At 37.8% G+C, this 24,046-nt stretch overlaps 2 protein-coding genes and 1 pseudogene across 2 annotated transcripts; 1 reads left to right on the top strand and 2 right to left on the bottom strand.

The window, feature by feature from the left end:
• Window positions 1–3,303: 3,303 nt before the first annotated feature.
• Window positions 3,304–5,004, bottom strand: LOC132133782 (achaete-scute homolog 1b-like). The gene has a single exon (XM_059546751.1). The coding sequence runs from the start codon at window positions 4,647–4,649 to the stop codon at window positions 4,110–4,112; it is 540 nt and encodes a 179-aa protein (XP_059402734.1). The 5' UTR covers window positions 4,650–5,004; the 3' UTR covers window positions 3,304–4,109.
• A 3,281-nt stretch (window positions 5,005–8,285) lies between these two features.
• irf7 (interferon regulatory factor 7) lies at window positions 8,286–14,556 on the top strand. The gene is made up of 9 exons (XM_059546750.1): window positions 8,286–8,437; window positions 8,917–9,076; window positions 9,314–9,482; window positions 9,561–9,652; window positions 9,818–9,869; window positions 10,762–10,896; window positions 11,932–12,321; window positions 13,714–13,829; window positions 13,917–14,556. Exons 1-9 carry the CDS (start codon window positions 8,421–8,423, stop codon window positions 14,061–14,063), a joined length of 1,278 nt encoding a protein of 425 aa, XP_059402733.1. The 5' UTR covers window positions 8,286–8,420; the 3' UTR covers window positions 14,064–14,556.
• A 755-nt stretch (window positions 14,557–15,311) lies between these two features.
• LOC132133364 (splicing factor, arginine/serine-rich 19-like) lies at window positions 15,312–23,237 on the bottom strand (annotated as a pseudogene).
• Between the last annotated feature and the right edge of the window lie 809 nt (window positions 23,238–24,046).

Here is a 24,046-nt window from a genome sequence, read left to right as displayed (position 1 = left end):
TTTGTCCTGAAGCTCTCTCCATCTAGAAAATGCAACAGATATTGATCCTCGCTCTTTCTCTCCTCTTGTCCCAAACTCTTCTTAGGTCGTTTGGTTGGCCCGTACGCTTACGTTTACGGGAGCTGTCCTTGTCGACAGAGCCAGCGTCAGACGGTAAACAGTAATTATGTTCCATAAATAAGTAACACAATCCACCATAAAACGTGCAAGAAGAAGTAAATAAGGAACTGCTTGAAGCAAGCTAGTGGTTTGCTGGACGCTAGACACTACTTCCGCATTTGTGCAGGACACTGTTGTCATGTGGTTTCTACGTCAGTAAAGGCGGTCACAAAGGGGAACTAACGTCATTGACAGGCGACTGCACAGCCCCGTGTCACTGTTGAAGTAGTTGTAACACTAGCCTAGTGGTTTTTGGATATTTTACTGCAAATTATTTATTTTTTTAGTAACAGGGTGAAAGGCATCTGGTGTATAAAAAAAATCCATGTACTGTGGCATGCTCTGACTGGAGCAGCTGTAGGAGGGAAAAGGTAACGGGGCTGAAAGGTTGATCCTGATGAAAGTGATTAAGCTACAATTTGCATAAAAATTTTGAAAATGAAATAAAATGATTTACTGTCTTCTAACTATGCTTTAAAAAGTGTACAGTGCTGTCACTTTCCGTGCATTTTGGTTTTAAGAACTATTAGATGATCAAATGGAAATCAAGCAGTAACAGGGTTGTGTACATAAAATGGGACACAGAGAAATGTTATAGTTAAATAGTTCTATACTGCAATTAACAAAGATATTTAATGTGTCTAAATCTAGTTTATCCAATATAGCTAACAGTTCTCACTACAGAAACATGGGATTTGTTCCTCTATGTTTTCATATTCATGGAATGGAAAGAATAGAAACAGAATTGAGTTAGATATGAATGTATGAATGAATGTATGTCTGAAACAACAGGTGATTTGTATATTACAATAACAGTCATCAAATTGTTACAAAATCTACATTAATTCTGAGTTTTACTTAGCCAAAATAAAAATAATAATAAAATAAAAAATATCTGATGAGCAGCATCCCATAGCTACACCCTCCCTGCTGGTTTTCATCTTCCTTTTCCTGACAGATTTTTTTCTTTCTCCAGGCTTTGAAATCAAACATTGCTCAAAGGGCCATTAAAACAGACCCAGGTGGGATTACCTTCTGAGAAAAGCCACTGCATGCCAAAACAAAGTCCACTTTCATCACTTTACAAGCAACAGTGGCTGGATTCTTATCGCACTCAGTTTTGTTTATGGTCAGGCTCCGCCCACACAGCACGCAGGGTGTGGCTGAACGGACCTCCAAATAAAACTATATATACACTACCGTTCAAAAATCTGTGTCAGTTTTATTTTCATATATATATATATATATATATATATATATATATATATATATATATATATATATATATATATATATATATATATATACTTTTATTCGGCAAGGATCAATAATTAAATTGATCAAAAATAAACATTTATTATGTTACAAAAGATTTCTAATTCATTTTTGTTCTACTTTCAATTTGACCTCTCTCATAGAATCCTGAAGAAAAAAATAAACAAATAAATCATAGTTTCCATATATGAAGCAGCACAACTGTTTTTAACATTGATGATAATAATCAGAAATGTTTCTTGGTCAAATCAGTATATCGGTGTGATTTCTGAAGGATCATGTGACACTGAAGACTGGAGTAATGATGCTGAAAATACAGCTTTGATCAAAGAAATACATTACATTTTCAAACGTATTCAAATAGAACAGTTATTTTAAATTGTAATTATTTCATAGTATTAGTTGCTGTATTTTAATGAAATAAATGCAGCCTTTGTGAATTGTCTTTTTACCAGTAGTGATGGATGGATGGATAGATTTTTGTTTAGTGTATTATATCATATTGCATGCATATTTATTGGCTTATTTCTTTGCTGAAGGTCAATAACAAGTAAATAGATGGGCCTACATTCAAATCATTGGTTGATTAGATCTAATTATGCAAATTATGTTTGTGAGAACTTTATTTTTTTCCAAGTTATTCATACTTAATCTGGATGAAATCATTTTCTTTTGAAAAATCATGTATGTCTTCTAATTTCCTGGGGGTACACTTGACTATCCAGCAGTCACAGTTCACTAACATGACATAAATCACACTTCAGGTGTTCCTTCTCTTAGAAACTAAAGTCGGCCCGGCGTAAAACACTGTGACGTGTCATTTCAGACCCTGCGAAGATCAACAAAGATGAACTATATTTCAGAATTAAACAGTACCCCACCAGTAGGTGATTCATGCTGAGTATATTTTTCTTTTGGTGCCCTAAAAGATATAGAAGAATCCATAAAAATATGAATAATTACTGTCATAAATCACTCCCTTATTTTTTTTAAACTCCAACCAAGAGGGTTCGTCAGCTAACCAATGGGGTTGAGCAGATGTGTCCCACCAAACACAGGCACGTGGCTCACACCTGCTTAGAAAAACTCTTTATGGAGGCCGAAGGGGCATCAGTGACCCCCTTGCATGGGATAAGGGGCATCAGTATGTGCCTGTTTTTAAAGGACCTAAATCTTAATCTTTATCTTGCCTTTTACAACCACTAAATCTAATTACTAAATTTTTATGCATGAACTGCATCCATGGGCCGCCTACTGAGAGATCATTTAATGTGTATCTGAGTTTTTATTAGCCTGCTGGTGAAATTCAAGTCATTATTTTAATTATTAACAATAAGGAGTGTCATTACACAGAGAAATGCATTAAGGCACCTGTGTGGAGGCACAATGGTAAAATGGCCTTTTTTGCTTTGGTTGGACAGGGCTGAAAAACTCAGCTGGGGTTATACACTGAGAATAAAAACAGACCAATCGCCCTCAGATGAGAATTCTGACCCAACTTTGTCATTGCAAAATGACCCCTAGTAAGGGTGGAAATAGCCCATCTCTGTATAGTGTCTTTTGGAGGTCTTTGTAAAGAGACAAAAGGGGCGTTTTGTGATTCTTCCACATGCACAGGGATGTTTTATCACCTCAATCTTAAAAATAAAGAGGCAAAGCCATAGAATAACCATTTTGGGTTCCTAAAAGAACCATCAAGTGAACTGTTTTCTTAGTGTGAAAAACATTTTCCCACTTTAAAGAACCTTTTGTGTTTTGAAAAGGTTCTATGCAGGTTCTTCATGGAGCCATCGATGCCATTAAAGTACGTTTATTTTTAAGAGTGGAGCATCTGGAATTGGGTTCGAAAATCAACCAGAAACACTGATGTATGTATAAATAGAGCAGATTTATTTATAAAAACATTTCCACAAAATATATTGTTACAATCATTTATGTACACTACTAAAAATGGACAAGTGCATTGAAAAAGTCTGCCATGTATCACAGGAAGAACTACATCTATAGACGATAAACTTTTGATAAATACAGATCGACAGATCAACTCTTCTCCAGTGTTAAAACAACTTTGATCTAAACGGAACGGTTATTATTATTACAACAAACTAACAGCGTTCATTGTCACAAAGAGGCTGTTGCGCTCCACATACAAAAATATATCTTCATCTTTAACAACACAAAAAGTTATTGTACAAATTTCCACGTGGGTCCTTAAGCAGACCTGGTAGTTGGTTGTAGGTAATAATCAATATTCCCAAAAACATGACATTCTTAGAGAAGTTGAAACAGCATCAGTTGCGTCAACATATCATGCCCACAATTGCACTTATGAAATGTGTTCATCCAGCAGTCGTGACTTCTTTCACAACTATAGAAACTCATCGACCCCACTGGGCTTTGAACCTACAACCTTTTCCAGCTTAACCACTAAGCCACAGCGTCCCAGACTGCTGCCCACAGAGTCAACAAAGCAGCATCTGTGAAGTTTGCAAGGGTCCAGGTTTATTTGGGAACGCAGTAGCTGGATTCTAGCAGGTCTAAGATCGTCTAGGACCAGCAACAAATCCCCATGCCAGCAATAAACCAGCAACCAGGTTCCAGAGCACATGAACGGGCTTTTCCAGCAGTCTCGTGAAGTTCCCTCGGAATGTTTAGGTGAGGAATGTAAGATCTCATCAGTAGCGATCGAACCAGGTTGTGAAGTCCAGCAGCTCTTGGTCTTCGGAGCTCAGGTGCTCGTAACTCCCTTCATCGGATGAATACGAGGAGTGTGGCGACTCGGGATCGGCCGAGTACGCGTTGGAGAGCGTCGGTGACGGAACGCCGCGCTGGAACGCGGCTGAAATCGCGTCGTGCTCGTCCAACAGCTGCTGCAACGCGCGGATGTACTCCACCGCGGAGCGGAGCGTCTCCACTTTGCTCATCTTCTTATTGGCCGCGCCGTTGGGGACGTGCTGGCGCAGCGTCTGGAATCCCATATTGACCTGTTTGACGCGGTTCCTCTCGCGCTCGTTGCGTAGCGCCACCGCGACGGGCTGCTGCTGCGGGATGGAGTAGCTCAGCCCGTTGAACGTGAGTCTCCGCTTGCAGCGCAACAGCTCCGGTGAGCTCGAGCGCTGTCTTTTCAGCACCTTCGACTTGGATTGGCTCGCGCTCGGGAGCGCGCACTCTTGCAGGATGACGGACGCGTTGCACGCACTTTGAGCAGTATCCATGTTTGCATCCAAATCGTCTCGAACAACAAATCCACTGTCACTTAAAAAAAAAAAAAAGAACACAAAGAGAAAACTAGCGACGCGCGACTCTCGTGCGTTTCGCGTGCTCGGTCGCGAGTATTGTGGTCCGAGTCTTGCTGTCCCTCGGATCTGATACAAACTTTGGCAGCTCTGGGCTTTTTCAACACGCGTCCGACACCCAACCCCCCTTTGAAGACGCACGCTTCTTGCGCGAGACTCCGCCCCTTTCAGGGTGACGCTCCGCGAGCCGGGCGCGTGGCTCCGCGAGCTCAATAAACAATCGGACGCTTTCACTGAGCCAGCACGCGCTGTGCCCTCATTTACATCCCAATATCTGCAGCCTCAAAGCCCATTGGTGGATTCGAACGCGTTTAAACTGAATGAGAGGCCACGAAATGCGCGGAATAAAAGGCGAATGGTTTTATAGATGCTTTTGAATATAACAATGATTCTCTGAAAGAATTCAGTTTAGATTTGTCCTCTTTTGGTCTGCTAAATCCAATACAGATTCACTAACAAAAATTCCAACAGAAGTGTCAAACACCACATGTATTAAGAAGCATGCAAAAAGCATTTGGATCATGAATAGCCCACATGATGCAAAAGTGTATTGAACATGCTGTTACTGACTTTGATTTATAACAAACATGAAAGAAAAGAAATGCATGAATTGAGATTTCAGCCCTCAGACTGCTAACCCTGGTGATTGTAGTTTCATGATGTGAAAGGAGAAAACAGAAAGCCTGACCGAGTTCACCTGGTCAGACTCAAACTCACTGATTTGCTTACATTTGCCTAGTGACCTAGCAGAAGTTAGGAATCTTAGATATTTCTTACTCATTTTTCATTAATTTTTTTCTTTGATTTTTGTTTTCAAAATACTTCAACATAATAATAATTATAAACAGTGTGGTCTCAGACCTTAGTAGACCTTAGATTTAAAAAGTCTAATGAGAAAATATGTCTTTGTCACTTACAAAAGGCCATTTCGAAATGTATGTTGAAAATCGAGTTATTTAGTGTGTTCTTTAAAGAGATGACGCAGCGGCTGCCTTGCAACCTAGTGTGTCACTCAGGATAAAAAGCCATTTCTGAATATCGTTTATCTATCTATTTAGCACAAGTTTTCCATTTAAAGAAATACAAATGCATTGCTTGAAAGTGAACACAATACAGTCAAAAGAGATCGAGGGAGTCTGTGCTGCAGAGCTGCAGTTTTATTTCGTGGCTGAACTCTCACTCCCTCTAGTGGTAAAGAGTGCCATTACTTTCCAAAACATTGTTTAAAAAAATGTATTTAGCTCCATCTCCTGGAAATTCATCAACTAATTAATCGCTAGCACATTATCATAAGGGTCAGCTTGTTAATACATTAGTTACACTAACAATGGACAACTGTTTACAGTGTTGAATTTAATGTTTATGTGGAAGTTACCATTAATATATTTATAATTTAATATGCAGTACACAATATACTTTTTATAGTAAATGTTTACCTACTGTTGAAATCTGTGATCTAAGAACCTCAGCTAGACAAAAATGACATTATTGTACAGTATAGCCTATAGTAAGCAGTCAGTGTTGACAAATAAGTGGAACAAAACTGAGATATTAGGATTTCCATGATTGAAAAATAAATAAAAATAATAAATTGGTGTTAAATAACTAGGTCTTGAAGGATGAACTCAATGTTTTCGGTGAGTTGCTATGTTCTGCAGATAGATATACCGTTTGTTTTTGTGTAGTGTTTTAATCCCCACCAGAGGGCAGTAATGGATAAGAAAAAAAAAAAAGATTATTAGTAAACCTTCAGTTACCAGTTCAATAATTCAACAAATGCATAACTTAAGCCCAAATTAGTTTAATGCAGCGTTGTTACCATATTACAGATTTGTATCTGTTAAAAGGTACATTCACAAAAACCATAAAGTAGTTTTGGGAGACAAGTGCACGAATTTGGCTGTGGTTTTGTCCAGCTGTGATTTCAGCGATGGCCTACTGAATAAATAGGTTTTTATTTCCGTGCAGCCACAGGTTTCTAACACTTTCTCTGTTTTTCATGAAATCGCGAAAAAAGGGAAATGAAAACAGTGTATTGCTGGATGTAAGCGAGCAGTCTGTCAGCTGAATCGGGTCAGGAGAGGTATTGGGGAACAACCTCAGGCCGGAGGAAGGCTCTTCTGAGGAGTCCACAGAGAGAAGTGCTCCAGTCACCCTCAGATTCATTTCCCTTTTCCACTGCTAAACAACACACACATGCACCTCCAGCTTCAGGGGAAAGAGCAGTGAATGTGTTATATTTATAACAGCACTGTCATGGTTTCCTCTCGTACAGCTGCCGTGAGAAATAAATGACGGATCGAGTGCAGAAACTCAACACCTGTTGAAGAAATTATCACTGAAACGGCTCTTGTGACCACAGTCCCACTCGACTATTTTTTCCACTAATGATTGCAGTTTAATCATGGTATTCAATAAAATCAAGCTAAAATTTGTATTTTGATGTATAGGCTATTGGACAATAGACTTGATCACGCTTTAATTTATTTAGCATTTACATTGCTCATCTGATCACAAAAGCGATATTTTGAGAAAATGTGTTTTTCTTCACACAGTTAAAGCCAATGGGGTCCAATAATTGAAATTAATGTTAATATTTAAACAGTACAATCAGAGTTATTTGACCAGGTTTAAAACATACTTGGGGGAAAAAAATCACTAACCAGAGTAAAACATGAGTCAAGGCCCAAAGCATATTTGTGTGCAGGCGTTTAGGTAAATCAGTGTGTGGCCTGATTTAGAAACTCATGATTACACAGAAGGGTGTAGTAGGTAGTAATAAAGTCCTTTCATTGTGATCTGAGTGGTGTTGAGGTTAGGTCACATTAGCGAAATCTGAAAAGAAATACATAAAATTTGCGTGCAAAAACAGTTCTGTTGTCTTTTGTCAATAGTGTCGTGATGTATAAAGCACATCTCACACAGAAGTCTTTTTTAAACTATGAGATGAATGCACAACTTGGAGTTTTTCTGGCCCACGTGAAACTGATATCTGTTGGGATGACTGGATTTACTACTATGTGAACACACCTTTATTGTAGTAATTATACAACATGCCTGTAGGCCATGCACCTTACGATAACAATAAACCAGGCTTTGTCTCTTAAGATAACATTCAGTAACAAAAATGCTAGTTTGAATGTTAAATGGTTATATAATATCATATATAATTTGTTTAATGCTAAAACCTTCTTTTACTTTTTTTTTTTTTTTACGTTCACATAACACAAATCTCTACAACAACACTGAAATGCAATAGGCATGGCTTTTTAAACTGGGGAAATTGTAACAGTAATAATAACAATGTAAGACAACTGTTTTTTTTCCCTCTGTGGTTCAAAACTGAATTTTCAACATCCTCTGTATTCAGTGTCACATGATCCTTCAGAAATCATTCTAGTATGCTGATTTGCTCAAGAAATGTATTTTAAGACTAATAGATCACTATATTTAAAGGTGTTGCATCAGCAGCCTTTACCTTAAATCGGATATGATGATGCAAGAAGACGAATTAGTGGCACGTCACTTTTATTTTCGAAAACGACCATTGCTTTCGGAATTCACTGACCGTGATCAAACACTCCTCCTCCTGTGTGACGCGTCCGTGACGCTCCGTGGGTATAAAAGAGCAGAGAAACACCAGACCGCTGGAAACTACCAAGCAGTGGAACAGCTTAAACTCCTGAGATCATGGCAGCGATGCAAGGGTAAGATGATGAAATGATTGTCATTGTTATAAAATATAGGCTGTGTCTCAAAACCATGACGCTGAGCGAAGCGCAAGAAGAGTCTGAAGCTGACGCGCCGCGCGAAGGCTCTCTGTACAACTAACAAACAAAACATAAACGTCCGTTTGCTGCATGTGTATATCGTTCAACAGCTGACATGTCTGTGCTTTTGACTATCAGATGAACTAATTCGGAAGTCGCTTATGCACATTAACTATGCGTGCGTTCTAGTTGGGCAGCAGACTAGGTTTTGAGACGCAGATATGGTGATGTAATATAATGTTACATTAAAATGTATTTATTATGCTAAAAAGGTTTCATACTGTACAAAATGAACATGAATATAAGCTTAAATTTCGATAAGAATAAAAGCTTTCAGTGCAGCAGCATTTGACAGCATGTGATGACGTCATTAAGTGGATACCCCCCCCCCCTCCCCCTTTTTTTTGTTTCTTAAGAAGTGCAATTGGCAAACCTCAGTTTGGCCCATGGCTCATAGAGCAGGTGGAAAGTGGGAAATATGAGGGATTGTGCATGATAGGCAATGACATATTTCGGATCCCCTGGAAGCACAACTCACGAAGAGACCTCGGGGACGACGACGTTAAAATATTTAAGGTAACTTCCTCTTTGTGCCACATGCACTTTTGGCATCTTTTCACTTCTGTATTAATGATTCATGAGGGATAGAACTGGAAGAGGATTGATTCCCAAAGGAGGGCCTAACCATTGAGTGGAAGCCCCGCCCCTTTTGACTTTAATGCTTGATGTTGCAATCTATTTACACCTGATGGATTTTAATTATACTGACTTTAAAATATACCTGGACTTTTGTGCAATTTTGGTGTTTTACAGGCATGGGCTGTGGTCAGTGGGAAGATCAACGAGCACCCTAACGACAAAGCGAAATGGAAGACAAATTTCCGTTGTGCGCTTCATAGTCTCAAAAACTTTGAGATGTTAGAGGATCACTCCAAAGATCCGGACGACCAACACAAAGTCTATCGGATCATCCGTCCTCAAAGTGAGTTAAACTGCTCAATCTGCACTGGTCATGGGAAATTTAGTTGATTATAAAACCCTGGCTAATCTTGTTCTTCAGACCACCAAGAGATCCAGAACGTAGAACCAGTTCAACTTCCATTCATTCCTCATCTTTACAGTGCATCTAATTACATATCTGAAGAAATGGAGGTAAGGCCCAGATCTGTGATTGGCTGTAGACATTATCATATTTATATCATAAAAATAATGGGTTTTTTTTATATATTAAACATTTTAAAAGATTCATTTAGTTAAAAAATTATGTACAAATATATATTTTAAATGTATAATAAATATGAATTATGTCTAATACAGCAGGAATTGCTCAACCAGGTGGAGACCATGGATCTAAATGAACAACATGCAGGTAGAATCACTATGATGGATATATTTAGGGTTAGCGATTCAAACAAACTATGATTTTGCAAACAACATTTAAGGTGTGGTCACATTTACTGTTGCTCTGAATTTTCGTAGGTTAAATCCAGGCATTTCTATAAGAATCTGCTCGATCCTATGTGTTGTCAACTGAAAAAAAAAATTGTTAAAGTGATAATAATAATATTGTTTCTTTGTGACGGTATTGTTATTGTTGTAGCATCACTTTTACAGTTCTTTTAAATGTATTTAAATATTTGTGGGTAAAAACTAGGGCAGCACGATAAATCGCATGCAACATTTAATGCGCATCTTGTCAGTAAAGCCGGTTCTGTAATCAGCGGTAAATCACGATCACTCGCGCGCTTTCACATGGAGCGGCATTTACTACACAGAGCGTTGTTCATGTGCAAAATATGATCGTAGTTTTGCACAGCTTGTCAGTGAACAACAGCTCTTTACAGACAAGATGCGCATTAAAATATCACACGCGATTTATCGTGCAGCCCTAGTGAAAACCAGTCATTTCGCTATGAATCTTAGCAATCAGAAAAGAAGGTTGCTTTGTTTAAAAAAAGAAAAAAGAAAGTGTTTTCCTTGTGAGTGGCGCTTCATGCATTGACAGAGTTTTTTTTGCAATTGTACATTTCGCCAACGTGGCCACACCTTTCAAATCCACACAGGAACAAAAGTAATCAACCCGAAAACTTTAGCAACACCATGGCAACTAGCCATAACACTCTGCACATGCAAACACCAATCAGCTCACACAACATTATATTAGCAAGTTTCGTTCAGTGGCAGGAAGTGAGGTAGATAGATTGGCTTTTGTTATGCCATATTCACAATATACTAATATACAATATAATTTAAATTCACAGAATCCCAAGCATGGAACACCTGTTCCCAACAAATCATTCCGACCAGCTCAAGCAACTTCTATGAGACCCTCTACTCCGATGTCCCATGCATGCCGAATAACACTCCTCCCCCAGACCAGCAGCCCTACACCACAGGTAACACGACAGGCTGTTGCAGATGACCAGATGGTTTATTCAACCCTGAAAAATCTTAACTATTTTACGAGTTGGCTTTCGTATGTATTCGTACGATGTGCAATTTTTAAGAAAAAAAGCAAGCATTAGGGTTCACCCTTTAACCTCAAGCTCAAAGTATACTTTGATTTTGGCTTACACGAATGTTCGTGTAGAATGTGCATGACGCAAATTTCGTCACCAGAGTAGTACGCACACCATTTTTTTCCCGATTTTTTTTTTTAACTGCTCATACTTTGTAGGTCGCACCTGTGCATTGTATTTATTTTGCACTTATCAGTTGTTCCACAAGGTGACAAAATCGTACCGGCCATGGTTTCACAGTTGAAAACGAAGCTTAAAAGATGGAACAACAACAAAATAGCGGAGACTGCAACAACAACATTGACAAGCGCTTGTGTGAGGGGGTTATGAGAGAGCCGCACATTTAGTTTAAAAGCGTACGAAAACCATTTTTATCGGTCATAACTTTTGGATTAAAATAGCGCAGACACTGGACAAAGAATCTATTGATCAGAAGGCCATTATTGTGCAGAACATACATGAGATCATATGATTTCATATAAACTCACCACAAGTTCCCTAAAACATAAAATAGTTACGAATAGCCTTGCGAAGATGTTGGTTGTATTTGAACCACTAACATTGTTTGTATGTATAACATTGTAATATCACATCTCTGAAGGCCATATCGTTCTCACATCAAGAATGATAACTATAGCAACAACTATATTAGCGTCGACCCGATAACATTGTTTATTTTAATCATGCGTAAATTTTTTCTTGTCTACCACTTTAAATGCTCAAGCTCTTTATGATTCCAACGATATTGTTTCTCTGTGCCATTATAGTTGTAGTGTGGACTGTGCTGTGCTGTTCGATTTTTAAAACTATCTTTGTCCTATAATGTTATTTATGGGCACTGGTGTATAAGTATGGGTCACCATACTTGGCTAAACATCACCTCACTTCTTTTTTTCCCCCACTTATTTCTAGGGCAGCAATGTAACCTTCCAGCTTTCTGTGACCTGGAGATCTCAATCAACTACAGAAAAACAGAAGTTTTGAAAACTCGCCTGTGTTCGCCACTCGTTCAGTTTCACTACCAGTGCGACCCATCTGAGCTGAGAGGAGAGCCAATACGCTTCCCATCCACCGAGGGTCTGATTGACCAAAAACAGATCCAGTTCACTAAACGCATCCTAGACAGCATTCAGAGAGGTCTGCAGCTGGAGGTGAACCAGTATGGCATCTACGGCTTCCGTCAGGACCAGTGTAAAGTCTTCGTCAGCACCAGCGAGCCGTCTGAGATCCAGAACCCAGAGCCCAGGAAACTGCACCAGAACACCAGAGAGCAACTGCTCAGCTTTGATAAGTACTTAAGAGGTATGAACGATGAGAAAGGAATATATACTAATCACGCTGAATTATCTCTAATATTATAGGGAACATTTATTAATTAATATCAAATTAATATCCAATTTATTTGATCAACTATTTTAATTACCACAAACACAATTTTTTGTTGGGTCCACCATGTATAACACGGTTACCATGATTTTTCCCCATTAAATTTAAATTAAATTAAAGTGTTCCTGTAGCTCAATTGGTAGAGCATTGCTTTATCAAGCGCAAGGTTGGGGGTTCGATTCCCCATGAACACATGATGGGTAAAAATTGATAGCCTGAATGTACTGTAAGTCGCTTTGGATAAAAGTGTCTGCTAAATGCATAAATTAAATTTTTTTAATTTAAATTTTTTAAAATTGCAACACACAGGAAGTGACATCATTGAGTCCTTTCCTACAGTACGGCAGGAAGACTAGTAAAAAATATGGAATTTTCTCCATTATTTATGGAAAATAGATTTATCACTAACTTAAAAAGCATTTGGTCCCAAACTAGCTAACACCTACTGAGTGACCGATTTATTTATGAGAAAGCATTGTATGCAACCGCGTTACTCAGTTTGACATTCATTTTGAAATTTTATATTATAAAATTATAAAAAACATGTTCAATGTAATCATTTAAAACAACTGTTAAACATCCACTTTCGCTGACAAATTGTCAACAAAGATTACTTGCATTTGCAACTCTGTTACCATGATTGTTCCTCATTACATAAACAGAATATTCACTAAAATTGTGACTTTTAGGAAGTTACATCATTGAGCCCTTTCTACAGCATGGCTGGAAGACCAGACTAAATCAACCAGACTAAATTTCATTTTTTTCAACTTTTTTTCACAAATTGAATTGACTAATCCGCCTTCAACCCTGTTACCCTAGTTATTATGGTAAAATGGCAAACATGTTTATCAGTAACTACAAAACCAGAATTTCAAAATTAAAAGTAATTGTGAAGCACCCCCTTTCAAAAACAAATTGCTTAAAAATAAAGAAAAAGACCTTGCGTTTGCAACCCTGTTACAATTATTGTTCCCCTTTAGCATAGCTAGAAGAAAAGTATTTTTTTTAAAAATGCAGGATTGACTGCTTAGCCTTCTACATTGTTACCATAATGTGTGGGAGAATAAAGCCTTTCCATGAATTTCTTTAATTTGTGGAAAAAGTGACAAAATTAATTATCAAATGCTTAACAAGCATCACATTCATGCTTCTAAAGCTACCTGTCCACTTTCTCCATTGAATTCCATCGCAAATGTAAGTGTTAAATGCTGTCCTGATGTTCAGTTAAAAATAGCCCAGCAACCTCAACTATAATGTGATGCGGTATGCATTTCCATTTTGATTCAAATATCAACTTTTTTCCAGATCTGATGGATTTTAAGGAGAACAGACGGGGTTCTCCGGATTACACCATCTATCTGTGCTTTGGAGAGAAGCTCCCAGATGGAAAACCACTGGAGAAGAAACTTATTACTGTCAAAGTAAATACCTTGAACAAAACAGAAACGCATTTTGAGTTGTTTTGTTTTTGTTTCAGTGTTATTAACGTATTTTTTCCATTTCCACAGGTTGTACCTCTGATTTGCCGTGAACTTCATGAAAGAGCTCAAATGGAGGGAGCATCCTCTCTTCTCAATGAAAACGTTAGCCTGCAGATCTCCCACAACAGCCTTTTTGACCTCATAAATTCTTTGGGTCTGCCTTCAGTGGCCTAAAGATTGAAAACCGTCAGCTGACATGCCTTTCCACATATAGCCTATAAAAAAATCTAGAGAGAGAGAGAGAATTTCAATTTGTTACTGTTATATTTATAGTGCAAACTTTCCAGAGGTGATTTCCGTGGGGCATTCAGAGGTCTTGGTCACTCTACCATGTAAAAAAATCTCAAAAGAAAACCATATTGTTCAGATTACCTGAAACATGGTCTTTCTGTTAATATTTTCTAATGAGTGCTAAAGCCTCATTTTAATATACTGTCTTCTAGTGAAGAATCTCTCACCTCTCGCCCAAAGGGCTGCACTTGTATTGCTTCTTGTCTGTTGCTTTATGAATGTGAGGTTTAGAAAGGTTGGTGTCATTAAATGTGCTATTATTTAAAAACTACTGTTTGACTTTTATGTGTATTGTTTTATGGAATGAAGCTGACACCAATATCCAAAGATGGACTATGTATAAAAATGTTACAGAAAATTTAATAAACTATATATATATATATAATGAAATATTGTGTCAATGCACAGTGTAATACTTTTAAATATACGTGTGTATTTTTGTAAATGTATTTCAATTTCAAGACAATAATACAATTATACAGCACATTTCATGAATAAACATTTTCATATACCTATTAAACACTATTACCAGAATATATGATTTATTGTACATGAATCATTCAATATTCACCCATTTTTAACTGTAAAACAAACATACATTTTTACATACCTTTTTTTATTAAATAACGTTTTTAATAAAGTATTCGATTAAATTTTGTACAAAGACATGGATGCTTCAATTCACATCACGAACCATGTATTCTGTGACTGCTTGGATTCATATAATAAAGTTCATTCAGATTAAGAGATCAGAATCAACTAACGTTCTGTGTCTCACCATGAGATGCAACTGAAGTTGCGTGATCGATTCAGAAATCTTACAAAAATTTCTCAAGCAATTAAAATGACATAATTATTGAAAAGGGTTCAGAAAAAACCTTTTGAAATACACTTTTAGCTACCAATTTTTCTAACGAATACTTTTCATTGAAACTTTAGAAGCGCATAAAGAAAAGATTCATTATTTTATAGGCTGCATGTCATCATTAAAAAAAAAAACAAAGAAAACAATGGCAATGAGGATAAGCAGTAGGCAAACTCACAGCTGACAGGTTTTAAAATGAAAACTGAACAGATTACAGTCGACCACGTGTCATGCGGAAAAAATATTTCTCTATTTACAACAAAACTATTTCAATGAGGGTGATATCAGATATCAGAACGATATTTTTATTCATATAAATACTCTATGTGAGTTTTCTGAGACACAGAACGTCTCATGTATGTCCCTGCTAAAGTTCCTCAGCATAATGCTTATATTCTCATTAACCACAAAAAAAAAAAAAATGTACGGTGCTCTCCAGCGTCAATTATTCATGGTGGAATGGCTGGTCAAAGAGTGTATATGATGCATACATACCACATGCGTCATATTTTTTAGTCTGACAATGCAAGAGCCTGTTTAACAACTTATACTTGCTGTTGGAGCATAAACTTAAATAGCATGGTACTCAACACGAAGAGGGAGCTGCTTTGAACAATGGCAACCATAAAGATTTTTCAACCCATTCTCTATCCGGACACTCCCAGATACTTTCAAATGGACTTTACATTCAGAAGAAAACATACAAACAGGTTAATTTGACAACTGATGACAAGATGATGAGCCCTTAAGAGTTTCCCCACATTGTAAAAATGCACAGATTAAAAAAGAAAAAAAACAAAACAATCAAATCTACAGTTGATCGCTATAAATGCTATAAATCCCATCTGAAATGCAGCCGTTACCCCCGGCCTCACATCGGAGTTTGGGAGTCTTTGTGTTGGCTTTGCACAGTTTCCTATTTCTTCTGTTTTTTGGCATGTTTCACATCCAAAAACAGATCCACGTAGGCTTTGACCAGGTTGGCCACTTTCACTGGGTTAATCTCACCGCTCTTGCTATGACACACCTTGTGAATGGGGGGGAAACAAGACATGCATGGGGTCATTTAAGAAACATGACAATGCTTTCATAATTTATTGAAGAAATGGGCCATTGGAGTGGAGGAAAACAAATAGTATTTACATATACAAATGTGCTGCTCACGGGAGTTTACCTTGGGTCTAACATGCCATTACAAGGAAGTGGATATGGAAAAACAACCACAAAAGAAAACACCTGACGTCATGCAATTACCTTCTGAACACCTTTCCTCAGAATCTCCTTGTACTCTTCCTTTGTGATGTCTCTCTTCTTGTAGAAGGGCTTTATGGCCCGTTTGACCTCCTCTATCGCTCGCTCTTGCATATGAAGTTTCTTCATGTACTACAGAAAGACAAACACTTTAAAAATTCATGACATCAAAACAATGCCATGAGTTATTAAATAATGATAGATGTAATCAGGCTCTAGTCACCTTGTCTTTTTGATTGGGGTCCTGTAAAATTTCTATGTGGGATTTTGGTTTGCTTTCATCTTGGGGAGATAGGCTGGAGACCGATGCCATGAGTTTTGGTTCAACCGGAGATTAAGCTTTATCCTTTAATATGAAATCATATGGCATTTTTTTGTAGTACTGAAGCACCATTAACAGCAGTCTAACAGCCCACGACGATGAAAATTCCCATAAATTGTTTTAAAGATTTTATGAGGTGTCTCAACTTCCTGTCTTTCTCTGGGATTTCCCTCTGTTGAAGGGAATGCAAAGTAATTTATCAAGCACAAATGTGTTGCACCTGAATGATTTTTTAAATGTTATTTTTAAGCAATTATACTTTAGCTGATGAATGCAAAACATCATGGAAACATTAAGTGTCAACCGCTTAAAATTCCCAACATAATGTCCCTGATTATGTGTGATAAACTTGTTTTTGTCAGGGACGCTCCTTGTGAAAGGAGGATGCAATTTCCAAGGGTAATGCTGACTTTCATTTCTTCTGAAGTGAAGCCTTATTTGGCTGCTTTCAGTTTCGATCACATGGGTACAATAGAAATTGCATCAGCATTATTGTCACCTCCTGGAGAAAGCGAGCTGCAAATTGTGAATGTAAAGTGACATAATGACACCCTCTGGTTGTTTGAAGCAACTACATAGGACAGGCAATAATTAATGATGGTCACTGGGATCTAAAAACATTTTTATTAAGAGTGGAGAAATTTCAAATTACAACCTCATTGATTTTTGTGTTATAAAAATGTAAATGTTTGTTCATGAGGCTTGATTTATGTAACCCACATTAGTTTCTTCAGTTAGAAAGAGTTGCAATTATTTACTACAATTGTCCTAAAACTGTATGTCTGTATGAATGTAAAAATGTCAGTTTTGTTAAAACACAATGAAAAGTCAATGTGGTTTACATTGGACATCAATGTTCTTCAAGGGATCTGCTGTCTTCCAAAGAATAAAGTCAAGCAAGTGTGAGCCTCAAATTCAACAAAAACAAGATTAAGAAAATTGACCATTTTAATTGGGTGGGTGGGGGGCTATCTATCCCTTTAAGACATTGCAAGAAAGACAAAGTATAAGGGTCTGTACCTGATTTTTTTGGGGTAGTAGCAGACCTTCGCGACCCTTCTTGCTTGAGTTTTAATTTGAAGAGTGCAAGTTCTAAAAGAGGCACGGGAAAACATTCAGAACATTGTACTAGTTTTCAAAATCATTTTATGTTGCCTGAATGCTTCACACCAAATCTGAGGTGATTTAAGTAATTTATTATCTCAATACTTGCAGAATTCATTACAGACCAGGGGTGTCCAATCTTGCTCTTGAAGGGCCACTGACCTGCACAGTTCAGCTCTAAACCCAATTAAACACACCTGAGCTAGTGTTGAACCTCAAATGCTGGCTCTCTTTTAAAAGGCTGAACTTGTCAGGAGGCTAAATTTCCCAGACAAGTGTGTTTGGGCAAGTTGGAGCATAACCAGTGGTGTCCGAACCTGCTCCTGGAGAACCACTATCCTGCAACCCTAATTAAACACACCTGAACCAGCTAATCAAGGTCCTCAGATTCACAAGAAACATTCAGGAAGTGTGTTGGAGCTGAACTCTGTGGGACACTGGATTGGACACCCCTGGTCTGTAACGAACTCTGCACCTACTGAAACTATCTAAAATTCAAGAAGTAGCACAGTGAATAAATGTTTACTCACTGCTTAATTTCTCAGACTGCGGTTCTGCTGGTTCCTGCAAACTCCAAGTAACTCGTTTTCCCTGTGATTTAGACTTTGCACCAGCCGTAACCGTTTCCGTAGTTTGCTTGTTCCCTGCTGGAGTCTCTGGAACGGCAGACTTGGGGTCGACAGCTTCTGTTGAGTCGGCCACAGAGCTCCCACTCATTTCCTTCTTAACGAAGTCCAAATTATCAATCAAGTAATCAACACTGATATCTTCATCTGAGGAAATACCAAGTTCTTGTTTTATTGGCAGGTCTGGTGGGAGAGGTGACATCTTCATGTCCTCCTCTAAAGGTGGCAACTGATATGACTCCTTTTTACAGTTCACTGCATCTATGGCAGGCGTATTCAAATTGATAACAAGAGGATTGTCACTGCAGATTGGTGAATCATCCTCATCAGGCCATATTTTTTCAATTTTTATATTTTTTGGCTCAAACTCCATTTCTTGTACTTTCATCTCATCCTGTAAGCTAGTGTGGCTCTTTTCTAAATCAGTACTTCCTGATTCAATTTCATTAACATATGATGATACCTGGCTGAAGATGCCTAAAGATGTCATGTCTTCTTTCTTCATCTTTTTAACGCCATCTAATTCTCCACACAAGTTGAGACAGACTTCTTCCTCTCTTTTGATGTCTTTCAACTCTTTGCCAGAACCAGTGATGACCCAAGTCCATGAGCTGTGATCTGAACTGACTGGGTCTCTTTTTTAACTGATGGTAACGCACGAGTCATCTCACACTCATGTGGTCTTGCATCTCGCTCTGTCTTCACAGGCGTGCTAGTCTTGTTTGCATGAAGAGCAGGCTCATGTAATTCAGTGGACATGGGCTCTGCAGACTTATGGGAGCTCCTTTCAGTACGCCGAGAAGTCCTGAAACTTTGATGTTCTTCTCCTTTCTCTAGATGTAGATAACGAATGGGATCGGGAGTGCCTTCTTTCTTTTGACCTCTTCCTAGGTCTTTCTCTCCCTCGGCTGTCATTCCTCTTATGACTTGCTCTTCTTCCACTCGTCTTCCTTTCTCTACTGCTGGAACTGGAGGAACACCTCGGGTCTTTTGTTCGCGGACCTCGCCTTTCTTGAACTGGAGCGCTGCCTCTCTTTCGATTTCGAACAAGATCTCTGCCGATCTCTTGACCTTGACCTCCTCTTTTCTTTCAACTTTGATTGTTTCTTTTTATGAGAGTCTTTAGATGAAAGGCTTTGCGAGTTCAATGGTGATCGCTTCCTGTCTTTGGATTGGGACTGGTGAAGTTTTTCCTCCTTGTCCTTAGCTATGTTAGAACCACCAAAAGCACTACTGACTGAAGGCAGCTCTTTACAAACTCCATTCTCTTTAGAAGCTTGTTGTAGATTGGTAAGAGACTTTTCTAGCGACTTTGATTGGGGTCTGATGGGAAGAGTTCCAGTCTCCGGTTCAGACTTTACCTCCACCTTAACATTTATTTCACTGCATGACCAGCTTTATCTGGAGTGCTCTTCAGTTTTCTGAAAATGGCTTCCACCACTTCCAGTGTCCATGCCTTCTTTGCAAAAAGTACAGTCCAAAGAAGGACCTCCTGAGGGAGTTAGACTATGCATCGTGTCTGAATGATGGGGTGATTCTTTGCATGGTCTGTCCCACGAAGACTCTGGCTCTGTTTTAACTTCTGCACACATGTCCAAGCCTCTCTGTGTCTGAGTGTACATCCAGAGGCTCAGATTTGATTTGATGACAGCCATTCTCATTGAATCCAATTGGCACCCTAGGTGCAGTATTTTGGATGCTAATATCAGGACCCTCATTTTCCGGTTCATTATCAGAGGAATCAGACCCTGTAGGATTAAAGGGATCATAGACCTCACTCTTCTCTTCTTTTGCTCTTAAAGACAACAACAGCGGTTTACTTTTATTTTTCCTCTTAATTGCTTCCTCATCAACTCCTGGCAGAGTCCCTCCTGATGCAGGAAGTCGCTGAGATTTCCAGGGGTTTATACGGAAACTGATGGAAGAAGAGGAACAATGCAATGTCCGTTTTTCACGTCTCTCTTCATTATCTTCTAATGCGACTACGCCCCCGCGCTGAACGCTCTGAGATTGTAATGTTTCACTGAAGCGCGCGGCTTGAATACGGCCACACAACAGAAGACAATGCAGCGAGACTTTTCTTCAAGTTCTTTTATTTTACTGTTTGCTTCGCGATGAGAGGAATAAGACATAATTCACCCCAAAAAGATTTGATTTGGATTTCCTCAGAAAAAAAGAATGATATAATTTCTATAATTCCTGACTAAATGTATAATCAAGTGAAACATTATGAAGTTTCAATAACAATTTACACTACTATACCATTCAAAAGCTTGATGTATATAATATAAATGTAACAAACAAATGTAACTGTAGCAAATGTAACAAACAATGCTGTTCTTTTATTTTACCCCCCCCCCCCTCCCCCCAAAAAAAAAAAATATTCTCGGCTCTTTTTAACATTAATAATATATATATATATATATATATATATATATATATTTTTTTTTTTTTTTTAGAAAATCAGATTGTTAAAAGGATTTCTGAAGGATTGTGTGACTGGAGTAATGATGCAAAAAAATCAGCTTTGAAAGTCAGCTTTGATTGTTCCTAATAAACTGTTTAACTGCACTTGCAAGTGGATATTAAATTATTTTGTTGGATAATTAAATATATTATAAATAAACTACAAACATAAAATTATATACATTTATTTTGTCCTCACATTCTTTCTTGTAACTCCTTCCTCTCAGTGGCACAGATGACTGAAAGGCTCATATGCAGCTCATTATGCAGGCCTTTGTCTCCTCAGGTGTAAATCACAATGATAGTCATGATAGTTGAGGCCTACTCACATTATGACTTTTACCAACAAAAGGTTTCTTTGAAAATTTAAATCAATATTTTGTTTTCTGTAAGTGAGTAAACAAGATGATTTTCACATAATTTAGAAAGAAAAATTCTAGGCTACAAGCTCCAGTTCTCAAAAGTCCCGGGAACCATTGTTCTGTATGTGTTTTCTGGCCTTATTCAAGTGATTTAACATTTTTAGTTTTTCACTAACCACGCATACATTTTTTTTTCTCAAAAACACAATCATGTACATACATGCTGCTCACATATTATTATAGCCGAGTTTGTGCTGATTACAGTAAGACTAGACTTTAGCCATTTAAATATTTATAAGAAACTGAAAAAAACACACATGTCAGGGCATGACAAAACTTCTCCAGGCCCCAAAAATACCCTTAGACTCCAGAGGGTTAAGGATAAATAACAACATGCATTGCTCAAGTTACCAGTAGTAAAGAATTGATACAAAAATCTCCAAAATAAGACTTACCAGGTTTAGTTGCTTTAAGGAAACCATCTCTGTTGATGACCACATCTGAACTGTCCATGAGGAGCATGCTTTGACCACTGAGGATGCTGCCCAGCAGATCTGGTACAGGGGCTTCCTCTGCAACATCTGCCACCTGTGGGACACTCACACCTCCACTGGAAACCAGTACACAAACAGGATCAACTATCCAAAACTCAAACTTATTTTCATTATGATTTCAATCACCTTTGAAAATCACCTTACAAAAATTATCTGTTTCCTCCATCAAGACCATAAAGAGCGATTTTCTCCGCCTGTACTCTGTACTCTGAAAGCTGATAAACTGAAGGAATCATTGAGCCAGACATGGGCTTCTTAATGCCTAAATTTTGTGCAATACGACCTCTGGAACTGGTTTCCTTTTTTAGGACCTGAAAGGGCAAAAAGATGTAAAACACACTTTTATGACAGAAACATCTAAAAAAAATGCCATCAAGCCCACTTGCCATCAAGCACAGAGAAGGAAAAGCAAACTTTCAATCAGCAAAACATTTTTCAACACTGGTGTTAAAAATTACAGTCTAGAGAAATAGGCCTTATACGATTAATCAACATTGGCAAAAAAATTGTCAACAAATATTCTTGTTGTTGAGTAGTCATTTGATCTCATATGACCTAATGTTAGAGCCAGCAATAATGCGGTTTGACCAGTGTGACGCTGTAGAGCAAGACTGCACGCAATTCAATGGAAGACACAGCGCTTCAGCCAAACGGCAGTAGCCAAAGGGCGTTTGGATGAATGTTAATATATGCCACGTGCTTTCCTCTTAATAATGATAAACATAACAAAAAACTGACAGAGGCGAGAAAGCAGCAGTTAAGAAAGCATCTCATTACAGCGATGTATATGTTTGCACAAGTCCAGTCATGTCTTGTTTGTTTATATAGTACTTTGTGCAACAGGTGGCCTTAAATCAAGCAGCTTTACAGTATCGAACATGGAAAATCAGAGTCAGTGTCGCTTTCAGTTTTTCTGTTATAAAGCAGCTATCTATTCAGTGTGGAGCTAGACAATGATGAAATCTTTTTATTAGTGGGGAAAAAATATTATTTTATTAAAGTGATAGTTTGGTTTGCAGAGATCAAAGCTTGGTGGTGGGGGGGGGGGGTCGTGGCCTAATGGTTAGAGATGTTGACTCTTAATCCAAAGGCAGGAATTGTCGGTGGGGGGAGCGCTCTCTCTCCACCCTCATTTAGCTAATTAAATGGTCAATGAGAGAGTTTTTCTGTCATCTCATTGTGTGTACCAAATATATTTGTATAAATGAATTGTGTAATAATTGTAATTACATAATGACTTTCAAAATCTGGAATGGTTACCTTTATTTGTTAGAATATGTATAACTCAATATTTTTACTAATTGCAAAAGTCAATTAATCAGTCGATTAATCGCTATAATCATCAGATTAATTGATTATCAGAATAATGGCTTGTTGCATTCCTACACAGAAACATCAATAAAGAACAAAAAAGTTCAAATGTAGTGGTTTTACATTTGCAGAGTGCTCACCAGTTTCTTCTTGATTTTGACTTCCTCACTTTGCGTCTCCGTCTCTTCACTCCCATGTTTGATTTTCCCCGAGGCGGCTGAAGATTTGCTTTTAGTTTTCCTCCTTTTAACTGTACAAACAAGTAATATCATCCCATTCGGATCAGACAGAAACAACAAAGAGAACCAGAAGTGGTCACATTGAATTGATCAAAAGTGACAGTATAGACATTTACAAACGATTTATACTTAAATAAAAGCTATTCTTTTGCATTTTCTATGTATCAAAGAATATCGGGAGGTGGGGGGTGGGTGGGTCACATTTTCCACAAATTTATGAAGCAGCACAACTGTTTTAAACATTGATAATAATAATAAATGTTTCTTATAATAATAATAAATGTTATATATATATATATATATATATATATATATATATATATATATATATGCAAAAAAATAAAGTTTTGCAAATGAAAATTAAAGTATTGAGGAAAATAATTTTGCCTTTTGCAAATAAAAATTAAGAATTGCAAAAGAAAAAGTATTGGGAGAAAAAAATGAAGTGTTGCAAACAAAAATAAAGAATTACAAAACAAATGAAACACTGCGAAACAATGATTTTGCAATACATATTTTCCATGGTCATATCTATTAATTTATTTGCAATGCTGCTTTTATTTTGCATGTCAGTCTAGTTTGAGCGTGCAATGCCGTTTTCCCTTTGCGCTTCACTTTTCTGCGCGTCTCGCTTTGTGGCACTGTTTTGACGAGGTGGTGGAGTCAAGGGACGGGGGCGTGTACAACACTGGAAGTGACATCATCAGCCCGAGACACAGCTCACTGATCCAGGTACTGTCATGAAGAGCAGAGGCTTGTGAGTGGA

Source organism: Carassius carassius, chromosome 50 (assembly GCF_963082965.1).
Source record: "Carassius carassius chromosome 50, fCarCar2.1, whole genome shotgun sequence".
Lineage (NCBI taxonomy): Eukaryota > Metazoa > Chordata > Actinopteri > Cypriniformes > Cyprinidae > Carassius > Carassius carassius.
The sequence above is the reverse complement of the archived record's forward strand: the minus strand, read 5'-3'. Positions and strand labels throughout refer to the sequence as shown.

What these genes read in the sequence shown, in the direction of transcription:
- LOC132133782 (XM_059546751.1), bottom strand. Translation starts at nt 4,649, where the DNA reads ATGGATACTGCTCAAAGTGCGTGCAACGCGTCCGTCATCCTGCAAGAG.
- irf7 (XM_059546750.1), top strand. An exon ending in TCGGATCATCCGTCCTCAAA is followed by an intron (nt 9,483 to 9,560) that starts GTGAGTTAAACT and finishes CTTGTTCTTCAG; the next exon opens with ACCACCAAGAGATCCAGAAC. An exon ending in CTTTGATAAGTACTTAAGAG is followed by an intron (nt 12,322 to 13,713) that starts GTATGAACGATG and finishes ACTTTTTTCCAG; the next exon opens with ATCTGATGGATTTTAAGGAG.